This window comes from Electrophorus electricus, chromosome 15, assembly GCF_013358815.1.
Source record: "Electrophorus electricus isolate fEleEle1 chromosome 15, fEleEle1.pri, whole genome shotgun sequence".
NCBI lineage: Eukaryota > Metazoa > Chordata > Actinopteri > Gymnotiformes > Gymnotidae > Electrophorus > Electrophorus electricus.
The window spans coordinates 15341535-15352299 of record NC_049549.1 but is presented as its reverse complement, the minus strand read 5'-3'; the positions used below and the strand labels follow the sequence as shown (position 1 = coordinate 15352299).

The 10765-nt window shown below is 43.5% G+C and overlaps 1 protein-coding gene across 1 annotated transcript; it reads left to right on the top strand.

Moving 5' to 3' along the window:
* The first annotated feature begins 4367 nt into the window (after positions 1-4367).
* Positions 4368-9544, top strand: dlc (deltaC). The gene is made up of 9 exons (XM_026997652.2): positions 4368-4626; positions 4712-4951; positions 5068-5128; positions 5228-5482; positions 5978-6339; positions 6451-6667; positions 7304-8009; positions 8094-8208; positions 8311-9544. The coding sequence occupies exons 1-9, from the start codon at positions 4576-4578 to the stop codon at positions 8314-8316; spliced, it is 2013 nt and encodes a 670-aa protein (XP_026853453.2). The 5' UTR covers positions 4368-4575; the 3' UTR covers positions 8317-9544.
* The last annotated feature ends 1221 nt before the right edge of the window (positions 9545-10765 follow it).

The following is a 10765-nucleotide window of genomic DNA, read 5'->3' as shown; positions in this document are numbered from 1 at the left end:
TTCTGTCTGTGGGTTAAGGGTGGAATGCATCGCCATAAACACAGCAGGAAAATGGCGGTGGTGGTTGGTTGTTTTGTTGTTGTTTTGATTTTGTGATTATCTCTGTGGAACCTGAAGCCACAAATGCAGTGGAATTTTTGAACAACTTCAAACTTTAATAGGACAAAGTTAATTATATACTTGATATAATCAGTGGCATGGGGAAGGGGTTAGCAAGAGTTGCACTGTGGGGGGAGGGTACCAGAAGGCTTTTGTAAATTTACAAATGGAAATAAAATTAAAACGCCCTCCAGCCTGGGAATAGGGTCCCAGAATTTTGCCAGCGTCTATAATTATAAATTCACTTGCCCTCAGTTTCTATAGCAAAACAGTTTGTAGTTTGCAGGTGTACAGTTTGAGCCTCTAACCCAGCTTCTGCCAAGCTTCTGGGAACACAACAGCCACTAGCATGTCATCACTGCTGTGTTTAGAATGGTTCCCCTGCCAGAGAGAAGTGGTCAGCGGTGGTCTGAAACTGACCAGTGATGAGTGGGGCACAAAACGTGTGATATATGGCACAGAGCAGCGAATGGACTGGGTGAGTGTATACACCAAATAAAAACAGAATGGAAATAAATGAAAGCTTCGCACAAGAAATCGCGTGTTCTCCCTGGTACGTTAATCGGTAAGTACTACTGTGAATGGATTAATTGAGTGCAAGTTATCTTATCCTTGAAGTTCCTTTTATTATAGGGCATTACAACACAATGCCTTCTCGAGAGGAATTTAGAAGAAGCTGTGGGATTTCCGTGGTAAAGCCAATCAGAAAAACCCTCATTTCTGATTAACATGACATGCAAGACCAGAAATGGAAATTTCGGTGGTGCTCCAGGTGCATTCGTCAATCACGAAGTCACTCTGTCACTGCACTAAAAACAAATAGCAAACATACCTTTACTGAGGGGCAATAAAACTGTATGGCCTTAAGTCATCCGTCTCAAGCCTTAAGTTCCTTTGCATCTTCTTTAAACGGCGGAACGAAAATGTCAATTTGCTCCTACGGCCTTTGCGTAATGCTTTCATTATTATTATTGTCCTTGTTGTTGTTTAGTTTTGGTGGGTGTATTTCGTTTTATTGGTATTCGGTATACATGCTGATATTCCCGTCTAATCAGACGACCTCATTCAGTGCACAGCACTACTGGCTTAACAAACCCAGAGTGCCATTCTCCGCCCGGCACAGAACGGTGTCAAACGTTTGCTTTTGCTTTTCGTTTGCCACTTCTGCGTTTGACAGACGGACACGTGCCATCGTGCCCTCGGGGTTACATCGAGCAGATGTGCTGTGGTGGAATCCGAGCGTGTGCACCCACGCTTTAAAGTAAACTGAAACTTAAATGGGAGATATAAGGAAGTTTGAGATATTCTATCATGCTAAACATCTACGCAGATCGAACGCTTTCTTATTTTTACTGTAATCATCGTCCATGGTACAGCTAAATACCTTACGTAGGCTTACTTATCAAACTGTCATACTAATCCTGCAAAAGGCAATGTGACAATAACCACCAAATTGCTGCCCGAAGGTGTAAACTAACACTTAAGATCATCAAGCACGTGGAAGAGACTATGGGAACCAGTGTCTTTAGAGCATCTGGTGTCGCGTATAACACTTTGGCAGAGCGCCCAAATTTACATTTCTGTGTGTGCTGAGCCTTCTGCCACTGGGTCACACCTTTCCAAAAGTCGCAGTGTCTCTTTCCGCCTATATACCTCCTCCTTCCTCTAACCCTCACACCCGTGCAGACACACGCCACCTTAGCAAAAAGTGACGGCTCCTACACCCGTAGAGCTAGGCACGTGGATGATCCTTAGCTTTGATGCGCAACCAAGAACACCACTTGGATAACGACTAAACAGTTTTCCTAATTTTGAGGTTCTTGTTGTCTATACCATAATTTACAGGACTTCAAGTTTACGAAGTTTGTGAGTCTTTTTTCTTTTCTTAGAGGCACACCGTTCAGCTTGCCCTTATTGATCATAGTCTTTGTCTCTGAGCATGCAACATGTGCATGGTGGGTTATAGCAGATGGCTATCGATTTCTTCCATCATGTTCCCACTTTGCTGTATAAAATGTGCTTGATACTTATTTGTCCCGGTGTATTCCGCAGCGTGCAACAGTGTGCGGTGCTGGCATCATTTTGTGATGTTTGTAGGAAGGACAACGCTTATTCCTGTCTTCGTTGTTATGGTTAACACGAACAATTAAAGTACAATATCTACCCCCACCCCGTGTCGTGTACCAGGCGAAGCGTGCCGGGTTAAAGTCGGGGCACGCGAAGGCACGCGATGGCCTCATTAGAATAAGAATAAGTGAAGATGCCCAACAGTTCGCAAAGCTGCTCGCTGTGGTCCGATATCCGAGTTATCGACGCTTTCTGATACTGGGGAATAACTTATTTACCTTTTCAAATGTTCAGTTAAAACATGTTTAATATATATAGTTTACATAAATATAATTATATATAGTTTTGTCTTCTCATACCCTCGGACTAAATGTTCCTACAAATAAACAAAACGGTTTATGTGTATTGCACTTGCAATATTCCAGACACTTCGGGCTCTAAATACTACATATTTTCTTTAAAATAACCAGAATATTGTTGCCGAACCTACTGCACATTGTGTTCTGACTAATGTCCTGGTTTTCATATTACTTGCTTAGACCTTGTTGTCTATTGTATGCCCGCCCTATACTGATGTTTGATAATTGTAACATTTTTCTGCTGTTTATGGTCAAAACATCTCGCGAGTTTACAGCCGAGGTTTCCCCTGTAAGGAGTGTGATGTTTTTGTACGTAAACAGAATTAATAATTAATAAAAAATAATAATAATAATATATTTTAAATTGTACAGGCAGTCTTATGTAACTTTCCTAACCACAACGCCAAGCACAGCGGCTTTGCACGGTTGAGCTTCAACAAAAGAGTTTTCTTTTGATTTGTATGATAAACTGTAATTGTAACCGAGAAGCTCTTGCAAGGGTAGTGTTACCGAACATGGCATATGAGCGCGCCCTACTCGTTAAACACACATATCGTTTTTAAACTGTTGTTTATTGTGCCCTTTCTATAGAAATTGGATTTATAACGTTCAAGATTGATATTTAGGACATTAAGTGCTTATTTGTGATATCACTTGGAGTGAAAGGCACCGTTGGGGTACATACATATAGTGTGGACACTCACTAATGTGCATTTTGGATCCCTAACTAATAGAGATTAGACATTAGATACAGAGCACCTCTGAAGAGGTGGCGCGTGCAGCCACCTAAAAAAGGAGGTGGGTCAAAAAGGAGCTTTTCTAGGAGCCACCTAGAAAAGGAGGTGGGCCAGGTGCTGCAGATTATCATACAGCTGTGGTGGCTACACACACACACACACACACACACACACACACACACACACACACACACACACCTACCACCACTACCACCATAGCAATTATCTGTAATCTCAAATGCTCCGAGAAAGCCCCCGTCCTTCCCCATCTTCTCCCCAAGGCGTATAGTGCAACTCAGGATAACAAAAGACCCTCCGGATATTTGAAGGGCACAATAAACGACGCTGCTTCGACGCACGCCGGTTTAACGACTCGCACGCGTCAGAGCGATTATGCATTTTTAGGTCTGAATTTAAAAGGGTGTGCAAGCACCTTTCTCTCGTCTGAGCAATCATTGTCGATTCTCCCCCGAGGAAAAACTAAAAGCATCCTGTAAAGTCTGGCACGCGACACAGAAGAGAAAAAACGAATGTGAGAAAAACACGAACTTCCATAACTTTTAAATAAAAAACTGCAGCAAAATAAGTGTGCACTCTCTATTCCGACTCAACCAGGGAACTCTTCTGTTCAGAAATGCTTTATTAAATTCAAATGTTTTATTAAATTGTATGTATATATATGTATATATATATATATATATATATATATATATATATATATATATATATATATATATATATATACACATACACACTCTCTCTCTCTCTCTCTCTCTCTCTCTCTCTATATATATATATATATATATATATATATATACACACACACACACACACACAATATATATATATATATATATATATATATATATATATATATATATATATAGGTATAGGTGTAGCCAAAACCATAAAATGATTGTGCTCTAAATGATTAGAGGGTTTCCCTGCGCGTTCAGACACTCACTAGCCAGTCTCGTGCAATTGGCGGTCGCACCGGTTGTAAACAAGACTCTACACCAAGCTCATTTGCGTAACACGCCCCGCCCACGTTGTCCCATTTTAAAAACTGGGATTCTCTGTCCTCTACTAAACTAAAACGCACAGGTTCAAAGTATACGCACTGCGGAGCTGGCAATTTGTTTTTGTAAACGTGAGCTCCAGTAACGGTCAAGAGTTAGAGGGTGACTCTGTACTAAGTTACTTATTGTCTTGTTTTTTCGATTTAGCTTTTTGTTTTTAACTCTACTTTGAAAACAATACATTCTTTTGCACCGGATACCTGCTATAATCTTTTAACGAGAAGATATCGCAAAATGGCTTGTTTTTTATCATCTTGTATCTTGCTTTTAATATCATTCCAACTGGTAAGTATACCTCATGAATACGATTTAATTTCAATCCGAGTGATGTTGACATTTACAACACTACAACCTTATCTCATTCCCGCAGGTCGAGTCATCTGGTGTGTTTGAGTTGAAAGTGCAGTCTTTTACCAGCACACGACTTGTCTGTAAAATGTCCGAAGACTGTCGGATCTTTTTCCGTGTTTGCCTCAAACACTCGCAAGATGTCATTTTACCTGAGCCGCCTTGCACATTCGGGGAGGGACGCACTGGGATACTTGGCGCCGACCAGAGTTCCCTCTCAAGCAGCGCTCCTATCCGGATACCTTTCAACTTTAAATGGCCTGTGAGTATCTTCGTGTTGAGAATTAATGCTGCATCCCATAAAGAAATAGTGTATCTAAAGACATTTTATTCTGGGATTTTATTATACTGTTTTCACAAAATTGTGGTTTCTTACAGGGAAGGTTTTCGTTGATAATTGAAGCGTGGAATGCAGAGAACTCTTCCGACCAATCAACAGGTTGGCTCCTCTTGCTTCTTCCTTAGTTAAACGTTTATTTTAGATTCGAAACCACCAAAAGACAGACAAAGTTAAATAAATGCGGTTTTTTTCATCTAGATCAAAGCAATCTTCTCAGCCGCCAGGCAACCAAAAGATCCATTGCGGTTGGAGAAGATTCGTCCCAAGATGTGTATGTAGGAGAGCAAAGCGAATTGCGATATTCCTATCACGTCGTTTGCGATGAATACTACCACGGGGACAGCTGCTCTGACTACTGCCGTCCGAGGGACGATACTTTCGGACACTTCACCTGTGACTCCTCCGGCAACCGAATTTGCCTGGAAGGATGGAAAGGCGAATACTGCTCAGACCGTAAGTATCCCTTTAATTCGTGTGTGTGTGTGTATATGTATGTATGTTATAAATATAAATATAAATATAAATATAAATATATATAAAACTTCGTTTGTTAGTCTTGATTGATTTGGAATAAGTTGCCTACAGAGAAAATGTGAAAGTAACGCGGGTCGGGTCGTCCGAATTCTGCAAACGGTTAATTCAACTGCCTCAATTGGTCAATACAATTTCTAAGTCGCGTCAAATCATTGCTGGTCTACCCCCTTTTGTTCGCTTTAACAATAGGAGTAAAGCGCATGGTTTAACAGGCGCACGCGTTGGAACTTAATGTGCGCTGCCTTGCGTAAAAAAAGACGGCATGTGTTTCTTTTGTGTGGGCCCCAGCTGCTTGGTTTAGTACTTAACAAATACTTGATGTGTCTGAACCTTGTGAGGGGGGTTGGTTGTTTAGTGCTGGGGACAGTGGCACACTCACTCATTTCCCCTTTTTCTCCTTCTCCTTTCTAACAGCCATCTGCTCGTCTGGCTGCAGTGATGAGCACGGTTATTGTGAGACCCCCGGCAAGTGCAAGTGCCGCATCGGGTGGCAGGGTCCGCTCTGCGATAAGTGCGAGCGTCACCCAGGCTGCCTGCATGGCACATGCAGCCAGCCCTGGCAGTGCAACTGCAAGGAAGGCTGGGGTGGCCTCCTCTGCGACCAGGACCTGAACTTCTGCACCAACCACAGGCCATGCTTGAACGATGCCACATGCACAAACACGGGCCAGGGCAGCTACACGTGCACCTGCAGGCCAGGCTTCGGTGGCACCAGGTGCGAGATCGAGACCAACGAGTGCGACAGTAACCCGTGCAGCAACGGAGGCAGTTGCAGCGTAAGTGCCTGTGCTTGGCCCTTGCTCGCTGCAGTCCTCCCTTACCCTTGTGTCTGTTGATTTCCTTCTTGGAAGTCCAATGGGTTTAAGAGTATCTCCTCTTCCATGCAGGATCTGGTGAATGACTACACGTGCACATGCCCTCAGGGCTTCTATGGGAAGAACTGCGAGATCAGTGCCATGACTTGTGCCGATGGGCCCTGCTTCAATGGTGGGACGTGCATGGCTAAAGTGGCTGGAGGCTATTCTTGCCACTGTCCCCCCGGTTACATGGGCTCCAACTGCGAGAAGAAGATCGACCGGTGCAGTAGCAACCCCTGTGCCAATGGTAAGTGTTGCAACCTTTAGGTGCACGCACACACACACACAAATACCCCAAACTGTTTAAAGCTGGGTTTGCGAGAGCTTATCAGTCAGACTCAGCCAACTGGGCCACTGGCATTCCTTGGCTGTCTTCGTCTGCAACTTCAGTGTCAGGCCCTGCCTGGGCCTCCCAGCACCACCATGCAATGCACTCTCTCAGCTTTGTTTTGAGATGCATCCACTCAGCATATCCCCGTCAGCCACTGAAGGAATGCTGTTCTGGCTGGATAGGAGCCGCAGGGAGAGGCACCACGATGCATCTCAAACTGATACGAAGGGCAAGATAGAGCAGCCCTCGTAAATATTATTGTGAAGAAATGCTACTCCTTTCGCAAGGGTTCCAATTACTTAGCCTGGATCATTTATTCACCTATGGAAGTTTTATCATCCCACTCTTGAATTCCTTATAACTTTGACTAAGCCATGCACAACCTGCCTGCAGCGGGTCCCTGTTTGCCCATATATTTTGCGTGGAAGAGCCCACAATCTGAGCCTGTATGTGTAAGATTGCCTTTACAGTGTATAGTGGGACCCAGTAGTGTCCCACAATGTCATCAGGGCAGTGCCACAGAGTTTGAGTGGTTTCGTTTCTCCTTTAAAGGTGGCCAATGCCTTGACTTGGGGCACAGCCTGAAGTGTCGATGCCGAGCCGGTTTCACCGGCTCCCGCTGTGAAAGCAACATCGATGACTGTGCCCGCAACCCCTGCCGCAATGCCGGCACCTGCGTGGATGGCATCAGCGACTACACCTGTAAGTGCACCCTGGGGTTCAAGGGCAAAGACTGCAGCTTGCGGGCTGACGCTTGCAGTCTCGTGCCCTGCGAGAACGGCGGGACCTGCTTCACCCACTTTAGCGGGCCTGTGTGCCAGTGCCCTCCAGGCTTTATGGGCTCCCGGTGCGAGTACAGCCAGCCAGTCACCCAGACGCCAACCACGCTCAAGGTCCCTGACTTCCCATTTGCGCTGGCCATCTCCTTCACCCTTGGTCTGATCACCCTGGTGCTGGTGCTGTGTGCTGCCATCATCCTGCTCAGGCAGATGGGACGTGACCGAAAGGCTGCAGCCATTTCTGTGCGTAATGACCTGGACATGGTCAATAACCGTGCCTCAATGATCTCTGCTGCTGCCCAGTCTGCCTTCAGGGAAAAAGAGGCCTTCCTTAACCCTAGTGGCCCGTGCAAGGTGTCCAACAAGGACGCAGCACTGAGCTCCTGCATCATGGATACTGACAAGGCCAATAACAAACAGAAGATGGTGGACTACAATCTAGCCAAGGAAGAGAAACATACAAAGGACAAGCTAGACTTGTGAGTATCCTCTTTTCTCTCTCTCTCTCTGTCATTTTGGTTAATTGAACTGTGTCCAACCTGTTTATTTTTGCAATTTTTCAGGAAGAATTCTGAGTCCAGTATACTGGTTTCCCCCGTGACCTTTTCTAAAGATGGTTTATATCATCCTGTATACATCATTCCAGAACAAATAGAGCAGTGTGTTTTTGCGACCGAGGTAATCCTCATTCATGTCAAATATTTATCAAACTAGTGCCATTTTCATTCATTTTTCTTTTAGAACAAAACTAACAGTTTGTATTCTTGTCTCTGCCATCAGGTTTAACAGTATTGTCTGACCTGGGGAACCTCAATCATAAACAGGCATCGCCTGACCATGTTTACATGTTTTTAAAGGACAATAGGAAGATGTGAAAAGAATATATATTATACTGACATATTTAATATTTATTCATGCTGCTTAAAATGAAAGGACTTCTTGATGGGGACAATATTGTTGCGAAGACAAAGCAAACTGATTGGCTGGAAGAGGGGGTGGAGCCACTATTATTTGCACTATGATTTCTTTTTTTTTCACATCTTAGACAAATACATATATATGTCTTGATACATTTTATGAAAGGAACATATACACTGTGGAAGTGAATCCAAGGTTCCTTAACTGCAAAAAGGAAGGATCTTTCCTCTCAAGATGCCTTATAAGATGGAAGAAGGTGCATCTCGGTCTAGGAGGGCTGGCCCAGGGCTCTGAGACAGCTCAACTGAAGTTGGAGCACTCTTTGGATAGTTTGCTCGGGCAGGCAGCTGAGGAGCTATCTGAGCGCAAGCAGCCAAAGTGATCAACAGGCTGATCTTCGCTGCAGGCAATATGGGCAGTGGTCATGGGAAATGTGATCTGAACTTGTGTGTTACCAGTATTTGCTACGCAATGCCTGACACCTAACACGGGCTCGACTATCAGAGAAAACTCATTGAAGGCGAACTCAATCCAATCAAGTGCCTGATTTTTATTATTTTTTTTATATGTACCGTGGCTTAAATGACAAAGGTACTCTTTAGAAACACTGAACCTTCTAGCTTTATTGAACCTGTGAAATATCTGCTTTTTTTTTTATCCTGCACGCATAACAGCAGTTGCTCTCAAAGTGATAATCTGGGTACAGACTATACAGCAGGACTTTAATGGATGATTGTGTACAGCTTTCATCCTGTCACTGTCCACAGACATTCCACTATTTCCTACATTCCCAGAGCAGCTCAGACAGCCTCGCCACTGATGGGTTCTTGTTTTGCTAAACCTATGTATGGGGTCTTTTCAAAAAAGATCTCAACTTTAATGGAGTACAAGACTCCACTATAGAGTTTGATTTTTTTTTTTTCTTCACTTTAAACCAAATAGATCATTTGTTATATCTTTATTAATATCCTCATTAATTTAACAATGCAATGTTGTACAAACCCTTGAAATATTCCTATTCCTAATATTTAATTTGATTGTAAATAATTTGTATTTATATGAAGAGAATTGTATACATGTCACTGTTTTGTGCCTTTCAAAGTCAAAAATATATATTTTTTCTTAGAATAAATCATAAAATGTGTAACTTTACATCATGTCTTTCATGGTTGCATGATTTTGCACAAGTCTCTTTCCTGGTCCTTGCACATGGCTCTCTGTGCTGACCTCTTCTACACTAACACAGGATGTGGTTCAATTACCAACTCCTTAAACCTCTGAGTTATTTAAGCAAGTAGAAATGTGCAGGTCAGGAGTAGCTCAGAACCAGGATTTGGAAACACTCTCTGAATTAAATAACCCTTACATTGGCATGGCCATTGTTTCCAAAACTAAATACTTCAGTCTGACTCCATGAAAGAACCATTTAGCTCGTTGTGCTCGTAAATGTTGTTCACAGCTGGCTGCCAAGTACACTATCACCTTGGGGGCACAGCGTAAACATACTGAGATGCATCACTAAGGGACTAAAGGCTGAAAATCCTCCAGAGGAAATTCCACAGAACTTCAAGCAGAACTTGCACATGACCTCGCTCTAAGAACAGCTGCAAGCGATCATCTCGCCGTTCGTGTCTTTATATGTGAGTTTCTACACACTTCCTAAGGCACTGTTCCTCGCTAGATGTGTGCAGCCCAGAGCAGAGGTGCTGCTTCTGGACAGTCACTGATGGCTTTCTGAGTGAGATTGTCTGCTGCACATGGGATTCTTGTCTTTCTCTGCCAGCTCCTCCTCCTCTTTGTGCACAAAGAACAGGAGCATAGGCTTGAGTGGGGGAGGGGAGACCTCCTGCATCAGCTCTCTCCTGAAACCATGGTTATGTGTAGGCCAAGGCAGTCTGACACCTGCCACAAGCCCTCTGAAGAGTCTGTACACTACTTCCTCTAATTATCCCAGTTTTCCAGAAGTAGAAACATCATAAAATATAACACAGGGTGCCATATCTATGTCTATATGCATGGTAGGGGTAATGATAGTTAACACTGCAGTGCATTCTGTGTGATGTTGGCATGTAGTGAGACAGCCTGAAATCAGAGCCACAAATCTGGACTCTTATCAGTAATTACCTTTATTCCAGTGATGTGTGGAATCTTTTGAGTACAAGATCCATTTCTTGCCCTCTATTGTATGAACCTTTTATAATGTTTGTCTCTCTCTCTCTCTCTCTCTCTCTCTCTCTCTATCTTTCTCTCATTCACTCGTTGTGTCTCTGTGTCTGTCTGCAGCTGCTCTGTATGAGTAATGGACTTGGTGACAAGC